This window comes from Desmodus rotundus, chromosome 12 (assembly GCF_022682495.2).
Source record: "Desmodus rotundus isolate HL8 chromosome 12, HLdesRot8A.1, whole genome shotgun sequence".
Classification (NCBI taxonomy): domain Eukaryota; kingdom Metazoa; phylum Chordata; class Mammalia; order Chiroptera; family Phyllostomidae; genus Desmodus; species Desmodus rotundus.
In genome coordinates, this window is record NC_071398.1 from 40,221,874 (window position 1) to 40,249,726 (window position 27,853).

Consider the following 27,853-nt stretch of genomic DNA (forward strand, 5'->3'; position numbering starts at 1 on the left):
CTATCTACGCACGTGATTTGGTCCCTGTCGCAGTCCCCAGAAGTTCCAAATGGTTGCTGTGATCTGAAGAAGAGCAATGTTGGAGCTCTCTCACTTTTTTACTTCAAATCCCACCACAGAGCAAAGACAAAATAACCCTCTGTCCCCCTGACCCTTGGGCAGCTCTGACTGCCCAGTTGCCCAGGACCCCCAGGTCTGCAGAGTGGTCACTGTTGCCCCTTCCATGTGGGAGCAGGCTCTGAGGCTCCAGGTCCTGGTAACCAGTCACCTGCCAGGAGGTGGCAGCAGCTGAGCAGAGGAGAGATGCAGGGACACTCTTTAACTCCTGTGAGTCTGCAAGTGGACCTGTGGAGGAGGAACCCAGGAAATGACCGAAATGTTTGCTAATTAGACGTCAGTAGTGCAGTTATGTATTTTGGGGGACTTTAATAGAGAATGCATGACTATTTTCATATTTTGCTATTAAATTGTTTGATACTGACAGGTGGAAAGGATCACTTCTATTGGTTCACACTAATTACAGAGAGCTAGCTGCTTTAGCATGGCAGGAAGACATGCAGACTCAAAGGTGTCCCCTTTCTACATGTCAGCATAGAAGTAATCCACCCTGCCAGGTGTGGCTCAGTAGGTTGGAGCATCATCCCATAAACTGAAAGGTTGCAGGTTCGATTCCCGGTCAGTCAGAGTGCATACCTAGGTTGTGGGTTTGGTCCCTAGCCAGGGTGCACACCTCAATCCCATCCCCTGTGACACAGACTGCAAATTCTGCGCCCTGCTGCAGGGTGGTGCTGGGGCGAGGACTGGCAGCCTGGCCGGGCCCCTCTGTATTCCCAGGGCTGCAGAGAGATGTGTTCTCTGTTGGGAGCAGTGCTCCTTCCTGGACAGCGGTGCCCAGCAACCTGGTGCCCCCCACTCCCTGCGGCCCTGCCCTCCCCCAGGCCCACCTCAGCCCTCACAGCAGATTCTGAGCCCACTGTCCCGGGAACATCGTGTGGCCATTCACTCCCGATGCTCTGCTCCTGATGCCAGCCTGGAGCTGTCCCCATGGCCATGAGGCTCCCTGAGGGAGGGGTGTGTGTGTGTGTGTGTGTGTGTGTGTGTGTGCAGGAGTCCTGCACACATGTGAACACTCAAGTCAAGGGGATTTGAGAGTCATTTAACAAATATTTATTTTACATGCAAGGATTTTGGGTGAAGGCTTTTACATCTAATTAACAACGATTCATGTTGTAGAGGAATCACTGACACTTTCCGCCTTCCCAACTTTAGAGGACATAGCGCCCCTTTGCCTGCACAATGCAGCTCTTGCACTAGGGGGCAGCACATGCCTACTCCAGCCCCGGTGATCTCAGGCTCCGCCAGGAGAACACGGAGTCCAGGAATTTTCACCTCAAAAAGCACCTCAGGTGATTCTCGAGGTGATTCTGAGAATTTGAGAAATGTTTCCCTAAATAGTATCATTTACAGGTTCCACCGGTAGGACAGACATTGCCATATTGCCATATTATGAGTTACATGAGATTTACAAATTTGTTTTCTTTATTTTAATCTATAAAATGAAACCAAAATATTGAAGCATTTATGTAATCAATTATGAAGAGGGGCCAAAACTCTTAGCAGATAAAAATACTGCTGTCAGCTCTGAGCTTCCCTGTTTCATGGGCTCAGGAGCCACACGTGGGGAGTGACTCCTGCCGTGGACGGTGCTGCGTGTTACCTGCCAGGACCCTCAGCCGAATGCTCCCACCTAAGTCACGCCTCTCTGGAGGGTTCTCGCTCCATCATGCAAAGCTGTTCTTCTGGGCCCAGTTGGGGTATAGAGTCTGCTCTAACCCCCTGAGAATGAGGGAAGAAGCCATAAGGGTCTGAAAAAGCATGCAGGAGACAAATCACCTCAAGTTCAGTATTAGCCACACAAGATCTTTGAAGTCTCTCAGAGACAGGTAAGATGAGGCTTCAGAAGCAACCCAGCGAAACGTCCCCTTCACAACTTTATCAAGAAAAGTCTTTACCCAAGTGGGACAAAGAATGTCTTGTTATCTATTTGTTAGGGTTTCAGACAGCCTGGACACTGAATCTTAGACACACAGTTGATGAGGTTGAGACTTTATGAGCTTTATGGGCATCTCAAGCATCCCACAGCCCGGACACTGAGGAGACAGAGACCCATCCCCAGGGGCTGTGTGAGGATGCAGAAGGTTGTCCCCACCTGCTCAGGGAAGGTGCCTGTAGTTCTGCAGCATCCCGTCTCTCTGTACAGGCTCCTCTGAGAGGGGTCCCGGGGCCACATCTGGGCTCATGTCCTGGAAGGCCACTGGGCCCTAAAACTTCAAGCACAGGCCTCAACCATCCATCATCAACACCACCGTCTACAGGCTGAGGTGCGCACAGCACTGAGAATAGAGGCGGAAACCAAACGATGCAGAGTCTGGAGAGTCCAAGGTCAAAACTGCCTGCACTCTCCTCCTCTCCGCTCCACACAGCCCGTTCCCACCACTGATTTTCTTTTCCAGCTGGGAACCACCCCTCCCCCATTGCCGGCAGATGCAGTGAGACGGTTGGAGACTTGGGTCACGTCAGGTCCAAGCCCAGTTTGTTGTCAAATTCCAATTCCATGAGCTAACACTGCCCCTTTGCAGCTAAAGTCAGCTTGTGCTGGGTTGTTATTTGTATACAAACATAGGTGCTAACCGACCCAGAAATTTGTCCTCAGGAAGGAACCCTAAAATGCACAGCAGGCTAGAGTGTGGGGTTCACAGCACCACCTCCGTCCCAGGCTGGACAGCAAGGCGCCTTCCTGTGCAGCGGCAGAGGCTCAGCTGCTGCTGCCGCATCTGGGACTCAGGTGCCCTGGATCCAGTGATCACTCAGATGCGGCTGCAACAGACTCCGTGGGTATTTAATGCAGTTTCTGTGAGGACTTCTGTGAGGTGGCGACTAGCAGTGCATGTGCCCCTCACAGGACACGCTCCCTGGGGAACCGAGAGCTGTGCACCTGCCCCAATGCCCCCGTCAGTTTGGCCCTGACAGCGCTCAGCACTGCTTGTCCCCACTGCCCCCAAGCCCAGGTTCTCCCACTGTCCTCCATATTTTCCAAACTCTTGGACCTCTGCAAACACTGCTGTGCAATTAGTGGATTCCTCTGTAACCCCAGAGCCCCTTTTACGGATTTCCCTGTAGCAGTCTTCGACCATATCGTAACTATTTGTTTATGTTATTCTGACACTTGTGAAAGACAGTAAGTTAACCCACTTTATCCAGAGGCACAGCTGCACTGGGGTTTGCAGCGGGGACCGAGATGGGGCTCAACGCTGAATCAACAGAGAAAAGTGGGGATTTACAGCCAAGGAGCAGGTTGCACCATCAGTGGGTGGAAAACCACCCGGAGGGTGGAGTATTCTTGCTGAATGGACCTCACAGGATTCTTACCGGAGGCAGGCCAGCGTGGTCAGGCATCACCTGGAATGGTGAGCGGGGAGGAATTCGGTCAGACATGGAGGCCAAACAGATACGAGTTTAACCAGGGGATTCTGGCTAAACCGACTCAGCAGGATGCTTGCTAAATCGGGACTCTACAAGGGCAGAGAAAGAAACCCAAGGTCAGGTCTAGATGAGCAGAGGGCTCCGAGAATCCTGTCTAAGGTGTGGGTGTGGTCGAGAAGTTCTTTGTTATGTGTTTTCCTCCATCCTGTACCATTCACCTGCAAACCGTGGTGTGTGGCGGGGTGGGGAGGGGGGTGGAGAAAGGGATGAGTTGATATAATGATATAAATTTAAAGAGGACATCCAGGAGATATGAGAGATTTTATAATTGATCAGAGACAACTACAAAACCTATGCCAGGATTTATTAAATCCTAGATCGAATGGCTAGTCAGCTAGATAACTGTCAACCACTGAAACCGACTCAAGGAAAAGTGTCTGCTGTGAGTCGAGCACTGGCCAGTAAGGAAACCAGCGTGAGAGCCAGGGTCATCCCTCCGCCCACAGGGCAACGCCGGGTCCTGGTGTCCTCATGGGCGACTTCTGACAAACCCTGGAGGTAAAGACCTTCCTCAGTGAATTCAGAGAAACTCCCTCAGTGAAGTCAAAGGTTTAAAAAGAGAACACTTCTTAATGCATTTTATGAGGCTGGTGTAGCTGATACCCAAACCAGACAAGAAAATTATGGACCAATGCCTACAAAACCAAATTAAATATTAGTGAATCCTGTTCAGAAGTAATAATGAACCAACAAACAACAAAAGCTAATCACGGCCAAGTAGAGTTTATATCAGTAACACAAGTATGTTTTCATTTCAGCCTGTGGTTCTTCAGGCCAACAGACTAGAGTAGAAGAATATCGATCTCGGTAGATTGTGTAAAATTGTTTGATTGAATTCAACCATAATTTATGAACAAAAGTCTATGACTCTCCTCATAATTGAAAGAAAAACACACGCTCTCGCAGAGCCGTCTGAGACTGGGCGAGCTCAGAGGGGTGAGGCGCCAGGCCAGAGCGGCCCCCACGGAGCTCCCACCAACCCGGGCCTGTCCCGACCCCACTTCTCTCCCACCGCCCGGCTCTGACTCCCCCTCATGCTGGGGCTGCTTTCCTCGGTTGCAGCTTCCTTTCTAGTTTATTCAGCAATAAAACTAACTTTTTGTGTTCATTTTTACATTCTGAGAACTCTCTTTTGTTCCGACCGTCCCTTTCCATGGGAGTTTACCCAGCCATCTTTCTGAATTTGTAAATGAAGTTTTCGGCAGCCACTGGCCCGTTGGTTTATCAGCCACTCGCCCACGTCTCGCCTGCACCCAAGGCCCGCACAAAGTGTGTGCGCTGCTCACCTGGGTTTCTTTTTTTAATACGTTCTAACTGCTTTAGTTTACTCATTTTTTAAAAAAATTCTTCAACCATGGCTTCTTTTCCCCATTTTATTACAGAGAGTTCTCAAATGTGTTGTGATTCTTGCTTGTAAAACCCGTATTTTAATAAATATGGACTCGGTTGTTAAATATGGGACAGGCCTGTTGTGTGGTTGTCTAAGTCTTCACAGACACTTTTTTCTTTCTTTTTATTTATGTGGTCGCTTTAATTTTTGTTTCAGCAGGAGAGAAAGGAACCAAGTTACAAGATTCTTTTAATGTTTTTACAATGTTAAAACTAAAACTGAGCTCCAGGTTATGTGTGTTAGTAAATCTAGAACGCCAAAAGGTTAAAGAAGATCTCTTAAAAAGATACAAGAATGTAAGCTTTCGGTACATTTAGCGAAGGACACAGAACTCACACTGCAGGTAAACCAGACCGTCCCCTGCAGCGCTGCCAGCTGGGCGTGAAGCGGACAAGGAGCTCTGCGTGCAGGACTCCCCAGCCAGCCTGCTGTTTGTCACTACGCCCTCCAAGCAGCAGTGGGTGGGGCCTGAGGTGGGCAGGAGGGCTGGTGGTGGCCTCTTCATGGTCAGAGCTCGGCGGAGGGTGGGGCCCAGGCAGGCCACCTCAAAGAAGATGCAGCTGGACCGGCCAGAGGGCTGTAGCTTAACAACAGTGGCAAATCTCAGACCGGACTCCTGTGCCCTGGGCTGTCCTAGAGCAGGACACCGATCTGAGTCCCAAAGGAAGGATTCGAGCTGAGATTCTGCAGGAAACTATACTCTGGTGCAAGTGGGGAGGGGGGGAGGAGGTTGGAAAACGCATGATTTCTTATTTTAGTATTGGGGTCAGAAAAACATTTGTGGTTTCACATATAAATTTGTGACAGAGTTGAACTGCATGCTGTGGAATAGAAAGGGCAAGTTGCTAAGTGAAGCTGTTGTAGAAACCTGGGGGAGGGCAGACCCAAACTGCCTCTGCAGGGCCTTCTGCTCTCACTGCCCCGGACCACGCAGCGGCTCTGGGCCACTCACCCCTGAGCAGCTCACCCAGTCTGCCCAGCCCAGCCCCACCTGAGTGGAAACGATTTCCTAACACAGGCAGGGTGTCACCTCCACCCTTCCCCGCCTGGCCTGAGCACTCTGCTGCTCTCTGTCCACGTGAAGAGGCACAGACTGCAAAATGGACTCCATCCCCATGCCTGCTGGATCAAATGTCTCTCTTAGTCGGGCCGCAGCTACAAACCTCCGTTCTACACAGGAGTATCCCGCTGGCCCTGTACATATGCTGCCCTCCCCCTTTCAGACCTGCTCTGTGGTAGCCGTGGACTGGTTGTTCTGGGACTATGGGATGCAGAGACACCAGACGCCAGGCCATCCTCCTCTTGACTTCTTGGGATCTGAGCAGGGTCCTGCTGGAAAGGGACGACTGTGTGAGCAGCCACTTCCCAGGTGCTCCTCACACCTCTTCTGACTCCTGTTGGCTACGGAACATCTTTTTAAAACACCCACAGTGGAAATGTAGCTGCCGAGGCCAGTTTGAGGAGCCCGCTGCAGCTGCTGTGCTGCGATTAGCCTTGTCTGATCCACTGTCAGATCCCTGCACTGGGCAAGCAGCAAACCAGAGCCAGCGGGGTCGGGGTGCACCCATGGTTGCTTCTCCTGACCTCGGGGCCCTGTGCACACAAGTGGTTCTTGTGCGTGGACTAGTACTGAGTGGAGCTAATTTCTAAAATGAGATTATTATTTCTTTTCTTGTGTGATGAGTTCTTTCATAACAAGTCAGGTAAAAAGTTTAGTAGGATTTTCATAACAACCTGGTTCCCTACCCCCTTTTCAGCTCTGAGAGAGAGTGAGGCCACCACCCAGAAAAGCCACGCTAATCTCAGCAGCCTTGTGTGGGCCACATGCCCAAGCGTGGCTCAGGGTGAGGGAGGCACTGCTGGGGTCCAGCCTCGGCGGGTCTCAGGGTCCCCGAAGGATGCACGACGCAGGCGACAAACGAGGGATCAGACACCAAGTTTGATGCCGGAGAACAGCCAGCCCTTGTGGGTCTGACCGAACTCTAAGAGTTTAATCAAGCTTTATTTTCATAGGGATTTGTTATATAACATCAAAGGAACAGGTGCATGGAATGATTTCTCAAGCAGAAAAGGTCTATACAGAAATACCAAGGAAACGTACAGGAAGTTCTACAGATTTGTTCATACTAAACAACAGCTATTTTGACCAGCAGGGCCATCCGTCAGACAAACACAAGTAACTACATGTACAGAGTTCCAAATGGCTATTGATCATTTGATGTCTAACAAAGTGTTCAGAATTTGGCACAGGTCAAAAAGATACGCTAGACTAGTTGGCGGTTATATGTGAACTATTAAAGGGCCTATGTGGTTAGGCTTTCTAACTCAGCCGTCTGTCTTCCTGTCTAGGTTCTTTCTTTATGCACTTTGCGGGGGATGCTCTTTGTATTTGTTCCCTCGTGCTTAAATCATAATAGTTCACCTATTTTCCTTGCTCTTCTACCCATCTAGTTCCGTCAATTATTATTCCTGTCCAAGGTATGGGGGGGGTTGTACTAAGGGGAACATCTAGTAAAACTTTTCTCCATCTTTCAGGCAGCTAACCTGCCCATTGTTTAATATTAATCTCCCAATAGGTAGGAGAAGTAGGCTGCAGAGGGGTTATAAGGGACTTTTGTTCTATGGCCAAGAAATCATTTTGTACAATTGCATTGGAATTCTGCAGATCAGTGGACCCGAAATGCAAGTGCTCAAAAATCTCACCACCTAGTAATAGCAAAGACATGCATGCAAGAAGAGATATACAGGAAGTTCAGCCACAGCTGCCTCAGTCGTGCAGACGCATCTCGTCTGTCCTGACTGTGTCAAGGGTCAGATGTTGGTCGGCTCCCGACAAGGCACTAGGAGCAGGGGTGCAGCAGGGGGCAGGAAGCTGGGTCTCAGTCCTGATTCCAGGCAGGTCAGCTGGAGGTGGCCCCACCACTAGGCTTCCCCACCATGTGCAAAGGAAAAGGAGCTGATTGCTGAGTACTGGGGGGCATGTTGCCTTCTCTCCAGACGTAAATTGTATGCTTTTTGAAAAAAGAATGACTGAGACACAAAAAATGAAACTTTTTTCATGTTTTATAGTTCATGCTCATTTTGAGTACTCACGTTTTTTCCTGTGTTCCAGACACTGTGCTCAGCCCTTTACACACATTTCCTTATTGAGCTTTTACAGCCACCCTACGAATTTGTACTATTAACACTTCCGATTTTTGCATGAGGGGATAATTGGACAAAGGGCCCCCAGACAGTGAGGGCCATGGGGAGACGCAAAGTTGGCTGTGTTCTAGTCGGAGTCCGTAAAACCCACAGTTCTCCAAGTTATTTATTTACAGTATGTCTATTTTTTAAAAAATTATTTTATTGTTGTTCAATTACAGTTTTCTGCATTTCCCCCCACCACTCCCTGTTTTTTTCTTTTTTCTTTTTACTAGATACTAAATTTCTGGAGGGCAGAGACTGAATATTATTTGGGTTTGAATCCCTGGCATGTGGTAAACCAAACATAATAAATGAGTTTCAGCCTGGCAAACATGTAGGACCTGAACCCTGCACAAGAAAAGATCAGTTCTGGTTACGGGAGCAGCGTGAGCTAGAGCCTGGCATTGGCATTAGATGTGGTTCTTGGGGTTGGGGAGGTGGGCGGAGCAAAGGACTTCTAGGAGTGGGGCAGGGGATGCCTGTAGGGGCTGGTAGGTAACATGCTTGAGTAAACTGGAGGTATGCACACCCAGACAGCACACGTGAGTGTTATGCAGTGGCCCCTGGGGACAGGGACACTGATGGCAGTAGGGGTGAGGCAGGAAGAAGAGAAACTACTGGATATAAAACAGTCACAGGGATGCACAGTGCAGCAAAGGAAGTGTAGTCACTAGTATTGCAATCACTATGTGTGGTGACCGGTGGGCCCTACATTATCGGGGGATCAGTTCATAAGTTTTATCAATGTCTCGCCACTACACTGTACACGTAAAACTAGTGTAACATTGAATGTCAAATGTAACTCAAAACAATTTTAAGAAAATAAAGCTTCAGCTTAAGGGGATAAAAGGGAAACCGATCTTAGTTTGGCACCTGTTTAGCACCAAGTGTCAGGCTGAGTCTTTTGCACAGAGGCCCCCTCAGCTACAGAGCCCTGAGAGACAGGTCAGTTCAGGAGGACTGGGCAGTGTTTCCTGCGTGTGTGATGTCACAGAGCGGGGCCTCGATGACGCATTTGAGCACATCTGCCTGAACACAGAGTGTGAGTTCTCTGACCTGCAGTGTGTTGCCTCTGCTGGTACAGTTACAGGCCAGGGTTTGGGGAACAAAATAAAATTTGGAAAATCTATGGAGTGATGTGATGTGGCAAAAAAAGAAGTGGCCTTTTAAAAACAGGTCTGTTACAAAAATTGAATTATTAGTAGGCCAAGTGCTCAACTAGCAGTGACAGGTGGAGAAAACCACAGTTTGAGCACGTCAGTGGCTCTGATACAATCGGTGACCCGGGTCAACATGACAAGTGAGCCAAGGAAGAGCCAGCAGTTCCTCCTCCGTGGGACGGGAGCGGGGTGATCGATTTCCCATTTCTAATGGAATCTGTAAGGCCTTCTCAGCATATTCAGGGCCTTCCCAAAGATAACAGGGATATAAACACAGCCTGTATTGTCTAACCCTAAACAAACCAAAAGAAAAATGGGAAAAGGAAGCTTTCTATTAAGACTTGCTCAAGGGCTCGCTTGCCTAAGCAGCACACCCCCTCCTGTCTCCTTAAGCATTTTTTACCTCAGGCAAACACAAATTTTAAAAGTGTTCTCTAAAATCACTAAAAAGCTTAGCCATCTGAGTTAATGAAGCGGACTTATTTCAACTGTAATAAATGAATGGTTTTTGCCTTTTTGTACCTGTCTCATGGTTAAAATGTTATTTATTTATATTTTTAAATATGTCATTATAATTTATTTGACGAGGTTTGTTCCACATCTGATTATAGTTTAAAAGCAGTTATACGTCACCCTGACTGGTGTGGCTCAGGTGGTTGGGCATCATCCTGCAAAGCGACGTGTCACGGGCTCGATGCCTGGTCCGGGCACGTGCCTAGGCTGCAGGTTCAGTTCCTGGTCGGGGCGTGTGTGAGAGGCAACCAATCAATATTTCTCTCTCACATCCATGTGGCTCTCCCTCTTGTTTTCCCTCCCTCCCCAGCTCTCTAAAAAATGTAGTACAAATATAAACGCAGTTACGTGTGTGTGATCTGAAGGGAATGCTGTACAATCAACATGGCTTTTCTTAAATGTTTTTTCATGGACTTTCCCCATCTTTCTGCTTAGCAACGAAGGGCAATTCTACTCTTATATGAACAACATCTTTACAACGGCCTAAACAGAAAATCGACACATAAAAAGCGCTGGGCATTTAGTAAAAAAGTCGCAGGCCAGGAGGCTGAATTGTGCGGTTGTGAATGTGACGTTGCAGAGGTTCCCACATGTCTCCAACTGTCTAAAGAGAGTGTCTGCTTTCCTACTTACTTCGGCCTGCAAACGGGTAAGCTTCACTTATCCGAGGAGCTGACCAGTTAGCATATTTTATGTTGTGCTTTTCTGTCTGTGCACTTGCTTTTGAATTAGAAGCAGCGTGACTGTGCATATGCAAAGTCCAGACAAAGCTCTTTTATTTCTGTTGTTCAGTTTCAATGCCTGGGCAAAACACTTTGTTGAAATCCCAAGGTCTTCGGGTTTACCTTGGGCATCTGTAACCACAGCGCAGTGCTGACAGTGTAAGTGGTCGTGTGGATAAGTCATCACAAGCTCCTGCAAACAAAAGGCTGCTTTCGTGTAGTCACGTTCATTGATGTAAAGCCCTGCAAGCTCAGGCCAGGCTTCTTGGTCTCCAACGAAGTTTCCCAGACCCTTATTCAGTTCATGAATGGTCTCCACCTATTTCCCCTGAGCCTTTCAAATGGCCATGTTAAGCGTTTTTGCACCAGTGTTGGTGGGACCTTCGTGTACGATTTGACCATACAGCTCTGCGGCACCACGAATCTTGCCGCGGCTTCAAATCTCACGGCAGTTGGTCACTCGGCTCTGGGACTGCCGGAGAACTGTGTTCTCAGCTCCTGCAGACCAAACAACGCCACGTCATCCCAACCATAGCCTCGGCCTATAACCCTCACCTGTTCATACAGGATCCAAACACATCTCCAAGCCTAGCAGCATGTTCAGTACGTAATTCCTCTCCGACTTCCACAACTTGCTATTTCATGAGGGTTTTTTTCTCCTTTTTTTTTTTCATTTCTTTACAATAAAAATACTGTTGTGTGCCTGCTGAATAAAGAAAATTTGTAAGATCAGCTTATGTCTCGCTGTGAAAACACTGAGGAATGTACACATTTTGATGTGTTATTGGAATCTGTAGTTTGTTCAACAAAGGCCCGCCAGCCCTCGCTGGGCGGCAGTCAAGGTGTCTGCCGGTTGTGCGCCTTCTGGAGGCCGAGAGGAGAAGCTTCTGTTTGACTCCAGCTTCGGAGGCCGTCCTGTTGTCTGGCATGGGGGAGAGCATCCCGTAGCCCTTGCTCCTCCGGCTGCATGCAGTCCTTGCGTCTCTTCTCGCTCTGGCCTCTGCCTGTGTCTTGTGAAAACACAGCGCTTCCATTCACTATAGCCTAGGACATTCTCCTGATCTCAAGAGACTTGACCTTACCACATCTGCAAAGTCTCTGCTTCATGTAAAACACATTCACAGGTTCCAGGATGAGACATTGGATCTCTTTGGTGGCCATTATTCAGCCTGCGAAGTATAAAAAGTACTTTGAAATGTTCAGAATTCAAGTGTAAAATCTTTTCCAAATGCCATACCCCCCCCCCCCCCCCCCCCCGCAACTGTTAACTCGGTCGGGTAAAATGTTGTCTCCTTATTTTCACATCTTTGTGCTGCTCACACACTGTGGAGGGTGCCCCTTGTCCCTCACTGCTGCTGGCTCTCACGCTGGACAGTCTGGCTGGAGGGCGGTGATGCAGTGGTTCAGGGGCTGGGTGACGTGGCATGTGCTCATTGGCCAGGAGCGGGCAGCCCTGCAGGCAGGACAGACGCATCTCTTGACTTCTTCGTGGCTGACCCTCCAGGGGCAAAGTCATTACCGGAATTTAGACAAGAAGACTCACTCACATTTTGGTTCCTAACCACTCAATTATTTCACATCCAGATACAAAGGCATGGAAGTTCTTAATGGATATCATGGCCTTATGTCTCATGGATGAGAGAAAGATGCCCCCTAACAGCCTAATGACATTTTCAAATAAAAAAGTCAAGGCTCTTCTTAAATCATGTGCCTAATTGTTAATCGGAAGCCTGCCTGTATTTGCAGTGGGCAGGAGGACTCCAGATTATTTATGTATTTATTTAATCTTAAAACAAGAATTTTTAAAAATGGATTTTAGAAGGAAGGGAGAGAGAGAGAGAAAGAGAAACGTCGATGTGAGAGAAACATCAATCAGTTCCCTCTTGTATGCATCCCGGTTAGGGACTGAACCTACAACCTAGGGATGTGCCCCCACTGGAGATAGGACCCGCAACCATTCCAGGTATGGGATGATGCTCCAGCCAACCGAGCCACCCAGCCAGGGTGAGGGCTCTGTTCTGTACAACCGGTGGGTGAGGAACAGTTTAAAAACAATATTAATTTTTAGGTGATGTGTTGGAAACCAGTAGCGATGATTGTGGTTTCATTACTGCTTACAAATCGAGCAAAATATCTGCACGAGAAGATGGTCCTGAAAAGTCTAAAAGACAAAATCACATTGAAAATAGATAGTGCTTGTGGATACACACTATTGCTAATGTACTTAATGTAAACAAAATGTGAAATTAAAGGTGGTTACAATGGCGAATTTTATTCACGTGTATTTTACCAAAATAAAAATAAAGTTAGGAAGAGCATAAAAATGACCCCCCCCCCCTTCCTGCAGTGGGATCCACACTTACAACTGAATAGAGTAGAAGGTTCGAGGTGAGTTGGCACTTGGAATCTGATGTGCACTGTTGGGAAGCTGAGAAAACGACATCTCAATCCCAATGTTTAGCTTTAGTGCTGTTGGGAAAACTGAAGTCAATAAATTAAAAAATGGCCATAACTTTAGCCCATTGTCACTTCTGGGTTCCAGGGAAGAGTTTCTGGCCAGGACGGTACACTGAGGGGCTTCTGAATGCTGACAATGAGCCGGTTCCTGACTTGGGGGGGTCACCCGGGTGTTAGCTGGGTTATGTTTCATCAGTTTATGTGCACACGGCCTGGACTTTCTCGTGCTGCCTAAAAAAAGTAGCTTATAAAGTAACACTTATGGTTGCATTTCACAGTCATCTTGGCTTTTAACATAACTGCCTTATCCTTAATAGAAACAAAATGTTTACAAAATATAATGACTCATTTATAATAAATGGCACTTCTACCCTTTAAAATTAATAGAGTCATCTAATAAAATAAGATTATGTGTTTTCAAACAATATAATAATTATGTCTATTTAAAAAAGCAACACCTAGTTATAACAAGGATGAGCTAGTATTTACAAAGAAATTATCACATCCTTGTTGACTGTGAAGACATGGCCCTTTGAAAAGTGTAATATTCTTTTAAATACTGCCTTTCAAAATGTTCATATCATGCCCCATACACAGTCAGCGGTGTTGCCTTCAATAAATATGCTCTTTCCCGAGGAAGTGTAAAAATCTGACAGCGATGGCAACGGCCCAATAAGATCGCACATGCGCGCTTGGACGTGTCTCAGAGCCATGGCGTTCAGTAAAAAGAAGGGACACTGATCCATGTGGTGTCTGTGGGTAAGTACAGGGGGCGACAGAGCCATCCCACTGAGTCCTGCCCCTTGGGAAGTGACAAGTCAAGCACAGGTCTGCTTACTCTCTGACACGCGGAGTGAGAACAGTGCAGACCCCCGGGGTCACTCCAGGGAGGGGCTGTGGAAAGGCACGAGAAGTCAGGAGGGCGGACCTTCCGAAAGGACCACGGGAAACTTCACCTAAGATCTGGGGTCTTCACTACCTCGTGCAAAAATCAATTGTTTGTTATCATGGTAGGAGTTTGTCTTTCTCAGGTCCCTCATCACGTCAGACATGAAGCAATTTTAGGTTTGAGGTCTTTGTTTCATAGCAATGGGTATCAGGAAGGAGGCCCATCCTTACCTGATCACTGCACATGGGCAGGGCTGAAATGACTCACATTATACAGACAGTGAAACTGAAGGGACTCCACTCACTTCCCAGCATGCACTTATTCACAGCTGAATTAATTAATTCCCTTTTTTGAACAATAAACACACATTCTTTTTTTTATTGCTGTTCAAGTACAGTTGTCTCCATTTCCCCCCACCGCTCCCCCCTCCCAGTCCACCTCCACCTCCTACCCTCAATCCTTCCCCCACCCCCATTGTCTTTGTCCAGGGGTCCTTTATACATGTTCCTTGACGACCCCTCCCCTTCTTTCCTACATAATCCCCCTCCCCCCTCCCCTGTGGTTACTGTCAGTTTGTTCTTTATTTCAATGTCTCTGGTTACATTTTATAAACAAATATTCTTAACAGGCGTATAGTTCTAAGGGACACAGAAGTGAACTGACAGTCCCTGTTTCCATGGAGCTGATATTCTAGCGAAGAGAGAGAGGCAATCCAGAAATAAACAAGCAGTACTTCAAATGATGAGAAGCCCTCTAAAGAGTAATGAAGTGGGGTGAAGTAGATAAGGAGTGGGTGGGTTGGGGGTTCCTTTCTTATGTAAGATAGTCGGGGAACACCTCTGTGACCACGTGACGTTTTAGCGGGACTAGGAAAGAGAGGAAGAGGTATGGAGGTCTCTGGAGAAGGATTAGTTCAGGGAGAGGGAATGGCCGATGCCATCAATGGCCCTGGTGCAGAGTGGTGCTTGTCATGTCCAAGGGTCAAACCGCCACTGTGACCAGAGGGATGGGATGAAAAGAAGGGGTGACACGAGAAGTGTAGACAAGAACCAGGGTTTTTAGAACAGTGCTGTCAAAGAGCGATCTGTAAGGAGCTGAATAGCCTGAGACAGAAAGGATGCCAATCACACCACTACAGGTCCTTTTTCTTCTCCAGCTGACGCGTTCTTCATTGCAGGACTCCTTCACCCACAGCACTGAGTGTCCCGACCTTCTGGTGGAAACTTCCTGACTTGTGCAGACCAGCACTTCGAACATCGCTAATGTGAAATTTTTTGAACTGTGTTGAAGACTTTAGATTTTGGTGTGATTGAGATATGGATGACAGGAAGGCTTTAAGAAGAAAAAGAATGACCTGATTGGGCTTTAAAAAATGTTACTTTTAAAGATTCACAGGTCTTTTTCTGGGGGAGATTTATATCCGTTGGGTCAAAGAGGCAGCAGAAGACCAGTAGGAGGCTATACAATAACCGCACACAGCAGTGATGGTAGCTCGGACCCGAGTGTTTGGTTCCTACCTATACCTGGTATACCGACTCCAGGTGTGCTGATGGATGAGAGGTTACTGTGAGAGCTATATAGGCATCAAGGATAATGGCAATATTTTCAACCTGAGCACCTGGAAAGATGAAGTTGACCTTGACTGCGAAGGGGCAGATTCTGCGAGAATCATGTTGACAGGTGAAAAGAACAAAATTCTTGGTTGCACCTGAAACATTATAGGTGCCCCAGTGATGTCTAGGAGAGGCTCCCTAATTCACTCAACTCATTCTCTTCCAAACCATTCGGAAAACACACAAAAGACAGAGAAGCTGAACACAGCAATTCCCCAAATCTCTGACGACAATTTCAGCGTGTGAGCTCTGAGAGAGAGAAGTGTTTTTATGAGGTGTGGGCTGTGCCTCCCGCAGCACTCAGGGCAGGGGAGCTGGCGGGTCCTAGACTGTGGCTACAGAGGCTGCAGAGGGACTGTGGCCTGAGACCAGTGCAGCGTGTCCACTGTCTAGTGTTTTCATTCAGGAAGTCGCAGCAGCTTCTTTAGCAAGGCCATTCTCCATGCCTGCCCTTCATGATCATTCTGGAATTGCAACTTGAGTCTACTTCCAAATACATCAAATTCATTTAAATAAGTAATACATTTCTGTAAAAGAGACAGACCATTTATGGTCTGGTTCATAAACGGAGGATTATAGTTTTGTTAATTTTATGCTTCTGATATTAAAAAAAACACAACACAGTGTACATGTCAGTGCCCATCTTGCGTCATTCAAAACAAGAGCCAAGAAATTTGGGTTTTCTCAATCGGTCTGTAAGGCCCAGAGAGGGCGTATGTTTTTGATGTGAGCACCTACAGCCTTGAGTAGATCTTGACTCTCACTTCGTCTGAAACATAAAATTACTGTTTTGTGTTGGATGTTCACTCTGTGAGCAAAGCCAGCTCCCAGCTCCCACCTGCTAAATGTCCTGTCTTGTCTTTGTGACAACATGATGTCGCTGTGATAATCCCTGAGTCCCTGTCCGTGCTGTTCAAAGTGATCCCAGGAAGGTCCTGGCTTCCTGTCTGGGCCACGCTTATGACATCTGCCGCAAACTATGACGGCCTCCCCAGATGGAGGCCAAGTCTTCTTTCCAGCATATTTTTGAGGCGCCGTACTAACTTTTTACTATTATGCGACACAAGATTTTCCCCCTGAAAGATGAGGACGTGACTGCTTTTGTCGCGTCACCAGCACACATTCACGCACTTCCCATCTTGTCTTTTCAGTATTTTTCTAAAGCCCAATATTTAGTGTAGACTTTCTTGTGTCTGTTTAATGCTATTCATATTTGAGCCAACTAACAGAGATTTGTTTGAATTTGAATCTCTGAAGTACAACAGAGATAAAGGACCTTCCCTCTGTGAGCTGCAGAGGTGAGGGCGAAGTAGTTCTGCTCATTAGACACTTGTCATGACACAAATAGAGCAGAAAAAGCCCTAACTCCTCCCACCCCTTACTTTTTCACCTGGTTACTTTGTATTGGCCCTGCCCTCTGGTGGTCGTATTATAAGTTGCACCTCCCAGTAGGGTCAAAGTATTTTTTTCCAATCCATGGTCATTCTAGGGTGGAACCAGAAAATTTAGGGCAGCTTCATACTTTCCCAACAGGATTCTGAGCTGATCCTATTTTTTTTGCCCCCACCCCATATGCAAAACTCTGCTTACCCACAATCCACCTCTGACCAGAGGATTCAGTCAAATGCCTCAGAGGACACAAGTAGGATTAAAAAGTAAACCAGAAAAGAGATTTATCCCCCAATTCCCAAGTTCTGATTGCAGACACTAAAGGTAGAGCTGTGGACTTTGTAAACACAACAGAGAAATCAAAGAATAAGGACACTGATTTGTGCCCCGAGTTCCAGGTCACAGGAGACACAACACAGGGTCTCCCAGTGCAGGCCTGCGGGGGCTGATGTCACAGGGACCTGCATGTTTACTAGACTTTCTGGGGTTCATGACAGAACAGTTTTCAAACCTCTGTAATCTTGTTCTCTGAAGGCGAGTGGAAATGTATGTACAGTGAGGACACGGTTGATGGGGAGGCCGCTGCAGAGGTGCAGAGGTGCACACCTGCCCTTTCTGTCAGATTCTAAGACAAAAGACACTTTGAGTCAACCTGGTCTCCAGAAAAATCTGGGCAGGCAGGTCATCTTTTGCTATGGACACCAATTCAGAAGGAAGGCAGGTCAACTGGAAATCTTTACCTGGAAAATTTCAGCCAGACTAAAGCATTTGGGAAGATTTGGAAATGTAAGGATGGACACTGTGAGCAAGATGACAGGATCAGGTAATTACAAGCAGGTGACGTCAGAGTGAAAGATGCATCAGACAAATTTAAAGAGGCGAGAAAGACTTTATTAAAGACCGTGCCACAGTGTAGTGAGCCAGAACTCAGCGCCCCTGAAAGAAAAGGTTGTGGAGATTTTAAGAACAAGAGAAAGAACCATAGACATCTCTGTTTGCTAATTGGTGGCACAGAAAAGGAAAGTAAGACATTTCATAAATTCTTCACAGGGGGCCTTCTTACCTCATGGCTGTAGAGGTCCTCACTCAGGTTAGGTTTCTACCTGCCACGGGGACTGAGACACGGAGACACCTGCAGGACTGAAGTTTAAGGGATCAGTCAGCCCAGGCCCTTGTGACAGAGATACTTTCTGAATCAAAACTCTGGCAAAAAGATTTTTAAGGAGATTTATGTATGTTTCAAAAGGGCAAAGAAAGAACCTGCAATTACAAACTGCAATTATATTTTTGAAGAAAATGCTCTAAGAAATGGAGGTCAGAGGCCTATAATCAGAAGAATCTGTCTAAAGTTTGCTGACTCCGAGGGAACATGAAGGCCTCTGGGTCATAACAAAACTACCTTCTGCGCAGTGGAGGGAAATGCAACTGCATCTCTTTCCGCCAAGACAAAGTTTGCACGTCCGTCAGTTACTGCAATTTGTGAAAAGCTACATGTTCTAAGCAATTTATAAAGAGGTGCAAAATAACAGAGTCCCTGAACAGAGCCAGGATCTGGTCTCCCAGAAGGCTGTGCTTCTGGAGTTTTCCACTAAGACATTACATTTCTTTCTACAGTCACCTTCCCTTGGATTAAAGGTGACCCCCAAGGAAGAAGTGCATTCTTGATCCTACCACACGGCTGGTGTCTCCTGACTTGATCTGATTAGTTACTTAAGTGCAGAAGAGCTGACATTCCTCACATAGTATTTTCTGACGCAGTTTTTTTTTTTTTTTTAAATGAAACCTAAGATGGGAGTTTTAACAGCCTCTTGAGGTTAGGAAGCTTCGCCCTCACACTGCATGTGCAGTCTCTCCAGCTTTTAGTGATTCCTCTTCTCCAAGAGAGACCAGAAGACCAAACAGGTCCAACTTAGCTCCATAAAGTAGGAGGTCATTTCTAATTCCATGGGCATCAGTCTGAACTAGGACATTTGAGCTGAAGTCCTGTTTTTATTACCAAAGCTTCCAATGATATCTTCTTAACAGAAAGAACAGAAATGTACTAAACTAATCGATTAGTTTCATTGACATATAAAGAACAATACAGCAGACTTTAGAATTCTTTTCAAAGATATCTAAGGAAAAGACGAAGATCGGTGCTGCTACTCACACGGGTGTCCTCGTGTCCATTCCCACTGTCTACCACTGTGACCAGGTGCCTCCTCATGTTTGCATGCAGAAGTGACAGTCCTCAGGTTCTGTGAGCTCATCACCTGCTCCCACTGCTTATCAAGGACCACTGCTTGTCCTCGGAGGGACACAATGTCACCTCCACTGAGGACATGATACATGTAAGATGATACCGAGGTAGGGGTTGCTCTGAAATGTGACCTCAAGTCAGAAATAATCACAATGTCAGCTCACATTTTTAAGTATTGGTTGACTCAATGAAAATCTTTTAAGAAGTATTTACTTTCAGAACAAATCAACTATAATGATGCAAAAAACTTTATTTAGCGTTTGATAACAAAGAGGAGGGGAGGAGGGTCAGTCATGCTGCACATGCAGCTTAAGGCCCCAACTCTCAGCAGAACTGATGGGGTTGGAGACTTTGCACTGGTAATTCCCAGCATCCTCTCTCTTGACGGGGTCTATGGTGAGGCTTCTGTGGTCCTGGGACAGCTTCCTTCTCTCTGAGAGCCGCACCTTCTCGCCATAGAATAGCCACTCAGTGGAAACCGCATTTGTGTAGCAGGTCAAGACCACGGCATCCTTATTCTCTGTGACTGTGGTGCTGCTGGCTACGAGGATGGGCTTTCTCACAGGCTCTGTGGAGAAAGAGAATGTGACTGAGAGTGGGCTGGAAACATGGAGCCACACAGCTTCCTCAGAGATCTCAGCCACTCACAGCCCATAGTGAGCTATGTAAACGTACCAGAGTATGGTCTTGACATTTGCAGAAGGACAATTGTCTAAGTTTAGGTGACAATGTGTAAGGAGAGATCTGACCTTAGACCTGGAGGAGTTCCATCTAAAAGTTTTAACAGTCTGAACAAGACTTTATTTCCTGGCCTGCTGATTGAATATATTGGTGAAATAAATCTCTAGCAGAAAGTGGCTGTGGTTTTAACAAAAGACAGAAGTGTAAGAATAGAAGAAAACGACTTACTATAATAAAGGCCATACATGAAAGCCCACAGCTAGCACAATACGCCATGGAGACACTCCAAAAATTTTACTAAGACCACGAACAAGACACCTATGCTGTTTCCCTCACTTATTTGACACAGTACTGGAAGATGTGACCAGAACATTTATGCAAGAAGATGAAATGAGTTGTATCCAAATCAGAGAAAAAGAAAAAGCTCTCTTTTTGAAAAGACAACACAATCTTATAAAGATTCTGTGACAACCATTCACAAAGAAAAGTGTTAGTGCTAATAGATAAGGCACAGTTGCAGGAAACAAAATCAACACTCAGCATCACTTCCTTTTTTGCAACAAGAATGGACAATTTCAAAATGAAATTAGGAAAAAAACTCCAGTTCCATTAACAATAGAATCAGAAAGTCTAGAATACATAGAAATAAACTTAATTAATAAGGCGGAAACCATATACATTGAAAAATGCCAAATATTTCTGAAAGAAAGGAAATTGGAAACACGTCTTTGGGAAGACACCCATGTTCATGGATTGGGAGACCCCCAACTCTCTACATATTTGATACATTCCCTGTCAAAATCAGATAATTGTTTTTTTTGCAGAAATAGAAAAAAATCCATCCTAGAACTTGTAAGAAATTTCAATGCACCCCAAATGTTTGAAATGATCTTTAAAAAGAATGAAATTGGATGTGCCAAACAGTCTAATTTCAGCGCTCGCTGCAGGGCTAAGTAACCAAAACAGTGCGACACCGGCATGAAAACTTCTATTCATCAAAGGACTCGATCAAATGGTATCAATGAAAAGGCCAGGACGGTTCGATGAAGAAAAAACATTCTTTTTAATGAACGGTGTTGAACAGCAATATCCACACGCAAATCAATGTGTGGGCCATTGCCTCATCCTATACACAAAATATAAGTCAAAATTGGATCAAATTCTAAAGGTTAGTCCTAAAGCTCAAAAACACTTTGAAAAAATACACAGAGAAGCAGTATGACACTGGATCTGGCAATGGTTGTTTTGAATATGACACTTAGAACACAGGCAAAAAAATTAGACAATTTGGTTTTTGTCAAAATGAAAAACTTCTGTTCATCAAAAACCAAAATCAAGCGAGTAAAAGGTGACCTATGGAATGGGAGAAAATATTTTGCAAATCATATATATGATGGAATGTTAATATCCAGAATATGTAAAAATCTCCTATAACTTAACAACAACAAACACATATAATCTGATTTAAAAATTGACAAAACACTTGAATAGACGTTTTTCTGAAAAAAGATATACAAATGGCCAATAAATACAGGCAAAGATGCTCAACACCACTATGATTAAAAAATTGCAAATCAAAACTTTTGAAGTCAAAGTTGTTGCTTGTGATGTTTGGCAGGGTTAACTTTGCTCTGCAGGTAAGAAAAAGAAAGTTGCCCTGTGTGGTACCTTTGATTCCTCTAAGAGATTCTTCACCCAGAGCTGGGACCTCTCACCTCTCATCCAGGCTGAGTCTTTAAAAGAACAAGGTGGGTCTGCGTGTCACAAGACAAATGCATGGGGGTCTGAGCGCTCAGAGAATGCATGGCCGGCCTCCAGCTGTGTGTCTGGGGGAAAGTACAGACTCAGGTTACAGTTAGGTCTCAGTGTTTGGTTGTGGAGAGACACAGACTGTGCATCAGAGACACCCCTGCACCTCTCCTGGTTCTTCACTGACCAGCTGACCGCCTGGTCGACCAGAAGCCTTTCCTTCCAGCGGCACAGCCCTCCATCACCCAGCTGAGGTGTGTTTCTATGAGGCACCACTTCCCAGGACGTCCCAGAGACTGGGGTTTGTGCAGAAATAACACAACGAGACCAGGAGCAAGCCGGTGATCAGTTGACTATTCAGGCCTCTGGGCCAAAAGGTGAGTCATGTCTTCCCAGGTGTGTGTGACTGAAATGAGCCAGTGAGTCACTAAATGATAGGCATCTAAGAAACAATTCAGAAAACAGGAGAAGTGGACCGGCAGGAGCTGACTGTGGCAGCAAAGCTGTGTGCTCGGCCCTTGGTCATTAACATCGTTCTCCCCCTGCTGAGGGCAGGTGAGGATGTGCACAAGTGCAAAGTGGGTGACGGGCAGCAAGTGGGGAGCATGGACTTGCTGCACTTCAGGCCCACGTGGGCCATTTGTGTTAGGTGGCTCTGAGATGGAAATTTGGAAAAAACACAGTTTTTCCACATGTGAGAAAACTATTACTAATACCCCAAGGCTTAAGACAAAATGCAAGAAAGACTTTCCATTGGAGAGCAGAAAAGGCTTTGAGACATTTGGCTCAGTCCCTGGGGGGGGTGGTGGGGACAGAGAGCTTGTGCCCTGTGGCCAGAGTTTCAAGGACTCTGCATCCAGGTTTTAGGTTCTGAAGAGATTTTGGATCATTCATTCATTCATTCATTAAATCACCATTTATTTCTTCCTAACTCATCAAAAGCAACTGAGTGTTATACTTCGGTCCCTGAGCTGGTTTCGGGGTACAGTGGGAAATGGGAAGACAAAGTCCTCTCGTGTATATCTGGTGGGAGTGACTCCACCACAGCAGGAAATAGACACATGATTTCAAGTCCAGGGCAGGGAGCTGTGGATGGGCCACCTGAGTTAGAGGCCCAGGTGTTCTCTGTGCTGACTCTGATCGTTAATGCAGGTAATTTGGCTCTAGAGTTCAAGCAGGTTATTTCTTCATGTCTTTCACTTCCCAGACCAGAATATGTTTCTATGAGCTCAGGACGCTAAGAGAAAAGAATCTGAAGCCATGGTTGGTTTAGGGATCCACAGGCACCTCCTAAGGCCCCCAAGAGGGGGGAGAAGACAAGGCTGTGGCTGCAGACAGACCTCGGGGGACCCTGATCAGATGCCCATGGTCTGTGGGACTCTGCTTTAGTGGCTGTGCCTCTTGTTTCTCAGCTTGTTCTCCATGAAGGAGGATGAATATTTGGCTGCCAGGTTGTCAGTGTATTAACCATAAAATATTCACAGTATAGGACCTAAATCTTAGGATAGAGAGCAGCTCAAGTAAGAGGCATCTGTTATTGATCGACTCTAAGAGAGAATCACCTGGGCCGATCCCTGGTGAATGAGGAGCTTCCAGAAGCATCTTTTTTTTCTGTTTCTTTCTGGGGATGCGCACCTTTATCTGAACCTGACTCTGCTAAGTCCCCTAGGACAGTTGGCCAATATCTAAGGACACCGTCTAACTGTGCTCTCCACACAGCCTCAGGCGATGGACTGAACTCCATTTCTGCCAAGATGTGGCTCTTGGGCCTGAGCCCTGGCTGGTGACCAGCTCAGAAGCCTTGTGACTTGGGTACCCATTAAACCACTACCCAGTTAGCCTTTTTCAGGAGGCCAAACCCAACCTGTCACAGGCTCCCCAAGGTCCCTGGAGTCAAGATCCCTGGACAGGGTTCTGGGGTGATCTCTCTAACAATTGCAGGGGGCTCCTCAGAGCAGGCTTAGACAGAACCCTGCAGGGCTGTTCTCAAGGTCATAGGGAGGAGCTCAGGGGCCTGCACTTAGGCTGGTCTCCTTTGCCGAGTTATTCTCATCAGACTGGTCTTCAGTCTGCAGAGACTGTCTGCAGGGCTGGAACTAGCGAAGGGAACTGAGGTGTGTCCTCCCTAAAGGCCCAAACCCAGCCTGGGACGTGAAACAGAGGGGGCTGGAGGCCAAGTCCAGGGCTGTCAGTCGTGTGTGTGAAGGAGAAGTCACCCCACCCGACACCCAGAGGGCAGAGAGGAATCACTCACGGTACACATTAAGCTGTCCGAATCCTATTTCCTTTTTTGAATTTCGAAGGTGGGCCACTACGGTGTAGGTGCCTGCGTCCTCCATGGTGACCTGCTTTAATAGGAAGGATCCCTCTTTGTATATTACCTCTCGTCCAGTGTATAAAGGCCCTTTTGCAAACAGTCTTATGCTTATTGTAATAGATGCAATTCTACGACTGGGTTTGGCTCCTTCCCCCTTGTACCACAAGAAGCCTATGGCATCAGGAGGCGCGTTGCGGACACGTAGAAACGCATCGTTCCCTTCAGCAACGTTGGCTGATACTATAGCAAATTGTGCGGCGGTGGGCAGGCACCAGAGGTGTAATAGTGAGACTAGAAGAGAAGAAAAAAATTAATCAATATTGGGATCTATGTATGGGAGGGAAAGATGAGGCTGCAGATCCTGAGTAAGTCTCTTCAACTCTCAGCCTTGGTCTGCGTGTGAGGGTGTGTCTCCCATGCTCGAGGTCAGCGGCATGGACACCATTACTTCAGCACCTCTGAACCTGTTATATTTCCTTTTTCAAATATTATTCTCTAGGTGTTTGTCTCATTCACCCACTCACTGCCCTCAGACCCCTGCTGACACTCAGGAGTGTCTTTGAAAGACGTCTGTGCCAACCACCTTCTCTAAAGTTTCTCTGTCTTCACTTTCTGACCTCTGCCTGCTCTTCTTCTTTATAGCACTTGTGGGCACCTGACATCCCATGCAGACTTTCCTTGTCTCTCTCTCTTCATTAGACCACAGCTCCATGTGAGCAGGGGCTTGTCTGATCTTATGGTACCTCTAGCGACTGCCAAGGGCTGCAAATATCTGTGGGTAAATAAATAAGTGTTCCCGGGGCCCTGTATAGGCTGCAGCACATCTGACCATTTCTGATGGTGGTAAAGACAATGTCTAGCACCATTGGTTGTGTTTTTTCTGGTGTTTACTGACATAAATCGTTATTGTTATTATCAGTTTTCTTAATCCAATACTCAATGGTGAATAACAGGAAGTGAGCAGCAATTGAGGTTTTCCTGCTTCTCCCCACTCCCAGATTATGAGAATTTCCTCTTGTTGGGCCCCCTTCTCCATCCTACTCTTCCCTTTTGTCCTTTAGCTCCAGATCCGATCAGAATCCTTCCCTCTTTTCTCAGAGCCCTGGTCTCTTCAGCAGACCCCAGCCAGTCTCTGTGTCAGACCCTTAGTCTACCCCAAACAATTGTCTCCTACTTACCAGCCAGCAGGAGCCCTTGCCAGTGGACAAGTCCTCTGTGGGAAGAGACTGACAGGGACTCCATGGTGAATGTTGTCTGCTCTGTGGCTGCCTCTTTGAGAGAAGCTTCAGGTTCTGTAAGGCTCACAGGCACCTCTGTGCAGAATGGTGCAGTCTGCTGTGTGTCCTACCTGTGCGCTGAGCTTTATTCCAGGGCAAGGTTACCAATCTTGTCATGTGGGCTGGGGGTGGAGTCGGTGCCCAGGACCCTCCCACTCCCTGACCTCATTTTTGCCACCCCTGTGCCTTCTGACCAGTTTACTGTCCTTCGATATTTTGGTTCCTGGGAACTGCTGAGGCCTTTGAATACCTCACACACACAGGTAGACACACACACACACAACTCAGACACACATGTACATATACACCACTAGCCCACACTCACATGATGTGTTGGAAAAGAACAGGCCTGGGGTGTCTGGGTTTCGGGGCTTCCCCACTGCTTCCTGTCAGGTGCTCAGTAGTCCTTCCCACAGTCTCTCTTTCACATTCGACTTTCCCCTTCAGAGCAGGGGTTCCTGAGCTAACTCAGAAATGCCTGTCACAGGGATGTCATTTCTTCTGTGCATTGAATCACCTGTGAAACTTCGTAAACACTGAGGTGTCCAGGTGACACCTTAAAAATGCAGCTTCAACAGCTGTCCAGCCACTGTGGGTGCCCAGGCAAACTGTGATCGCTGGATGTGAAGGTGGAACCACCTCTCCTCCTCACAGGGGAAGGCTCCAGGTCCTGTTACACTGCAGGTTCTGACCGGGCAGGGCTGCAGTGGGCCTGAGTCTCTGCATCTACCAGGCTCTCAGGAGAGGTTGATTGTACTGGCAGGTAAATTGCACTTGCAAGAGCAAGGCTGGTGGGGACACAGGTGTCCTGAGAGGATGACCACTCACACCAGCCTTGGCCTCCGCTGTGACTTAGTCTTGGGTCTGTCAGCACCACCCAGAGAGCCCCAGGTGTCCTCAAAAATTGGGGTTATTTCTGTTTGTGACACAGAGACCAGCTGGGAATCCATGCTGCTTCATGTTCTCAGGTGCTGTGGGGTTTTATTCCCTCCCAGCAGGAAGGTCACAGAGAGGACTCTGGGGGTGAGAATGGGTCGAGCCTTGTGATAATTGCAGAGGGGACCCGTCTTCTATCTCAGGGGTCACCAGTCTGGCTTCTGCTTCTGGGGGCAGAGACCCAGGACCAGGAGTTTGCTAGAACCTTCAGTTTTTGGGTGTGAAGTGGGACGTGTCCTGCGTGTCCCAGGAAGAAAGGACTGTGGTGAAAGGTCAGGTGCCTGTGGGCTTCCTGGTCATGGAGGGACGGGTTCAGGTTGACCTTTCCTCTCCATGTCTGTTTGTGGGGCCCGTCCTTGTGCTCCCTGGCTGTTGGGACAACCTCTGGTTACTCCCGGGGAGGCTTTCTGTGGTCACCAGACTTGCCCATGAGTGATGCCAGGCTCGGGGCAGAGAGCAGCACAGAAACCCCTGCGTGAGAGGTGCTCCTAGGCTCTGTAAAAATAAGAAAAGTCCAAATCTGTGGAGCAATTTGGTTAGTTTATCTGAGCCAACTGACATCATATGCCTGGGAGCAAGATCACAAACTCTGCAAAGAATGCCAGTTTTGCAGCTTACTGTATTTTATTTTTTCTTTAAAAAATTATATTTTATTGAGTATGCGATTACAGTTGTCCTGATTTTTCTTCTTTTGCCCCCCCTCCACCCAGCACCCCCCACTCTCTCAGGCAATCCCCTACCATTGTTCATGTCCATGGGTCATGCGTATACATTCTTTGGCTACTCCCTTTCCTATACTGTGCTTTACATCTGCATGGCTACTCTGTAACTACCTACTTGTATGTCTTAATCCCCTCACCTCTTCGCCCATTCCAGTATACCCCACTCCCAACAGGCAACCATCAAAATGCTCTCTGTATACATTATAATCAAAGGAAAAGATAAAAAAAAAGTTACATGAAATCCACTAGGAGGTGAGAGAAAGCATGATGGGGAAATTTCTAGAATTAGATAAAAGTCAAAATGGAGAAACCCATACTTTTTTTTTTAACATTCATGATACAGAAAATTAACATTTATAGGACAGAGAGAGGGTGTGCAGGGGACCAGTTTCTGGGGTCTTGCACACTGGCCTCAGAGTCTGTGCCTTCCAATGGTCTAGCAAAGAAGATCACTCTGATGTGTCAAAGTTATGCTCTTTAAGATGCATAAAAACAGGCGTCAGGGCTCACTTAAGGTAAAGACTGACTTTTGCAAAGCAAGGTATAGACCTGGGAGGTGACGACCTGCCATCACCTGCTCAGTTAGAAATTTCTGACCAGAATATTGTGTTAGGTTACATTTGCTCCCTGAGCTTTCCAGGCCTGCCACGTGGTCCCCTGAGCTTGTCAGGGTTACTGCACAGCCTCCTTTTGTTAACAGTCTCTAGAAGTAGCAGGTGGGACAGAGCAGGCATGAGGGAGGGCGTGAGAAAGGCCTGCTGAAGCAGGTGACGACAATCAGACTCCTCCATCTTCTTAGCCAAAGCCAGGTTCACAGGAGAATTTCCTGTTTTGTCGGTGTGTCTCAATGTTGCCCCCTGGATGTCAGGAGGAGATCTGCAGCCAATGTGCTACACAGGGGTGCTGACCAGTGCAGGGTGAGCCCAGTAAGAGAGGTTGGTCATTGTCCAGAGTATCAGGAGTCCAGTGTCAGGAGAACTATCCCACCAAAGAACTGTCCTACCGTACAGAGCTCTCTGCTTTCAACCATTCAAAGCAAGGGCCTGGTGAAGGTGCTCCTGAGGCTGTTG

The 27,853-nt window shown here is 47.0% G+C and overlaps 1 protein-coding gene and 1 pseudogene across 1 annotated transcript; both read right to left on the reverse strand.

Moving 5' to 3' along the window:
- Nucleotides 1-10,396: 10,396 nt before the first annotated feature.
- Nucleotides 10,397-19,068, reverse strand: LOC112320001 (ER membrane protein complex subunit 2 pseudogene; annotated as a pseudogene).
- A 263-nt stretch (nucleotides 19,069-19,331) lies between these two features.
- Nucleotides 19,332-25,374, reverse strand: LOC112320000 (cell adhesion molecule CEACAM21). The gene is made up of 3 exons (XM_024577397.4): nucleotides 25,027-25,374; nucleotides 23,786-24,139; nucleotides 19,332-19,669 (listed from the first exon to the last, which is right to left on the reverse strand). Exons 1-3 carry the CDS (start codon nucleotides 25,088-25,090, stop codon nucleotides 19,389-19,391), a joined length of 699 nt encoding a protein of 232 aa, XP_024433165.2. The 5' UTR covers nucleotides 25,091-25,374; the 3' UTR covers nucleotides 19,332-19,388.
- Between the last annotated feature and the right edge of the window lie 2,479 nt (nucleotides 25,375-27,853).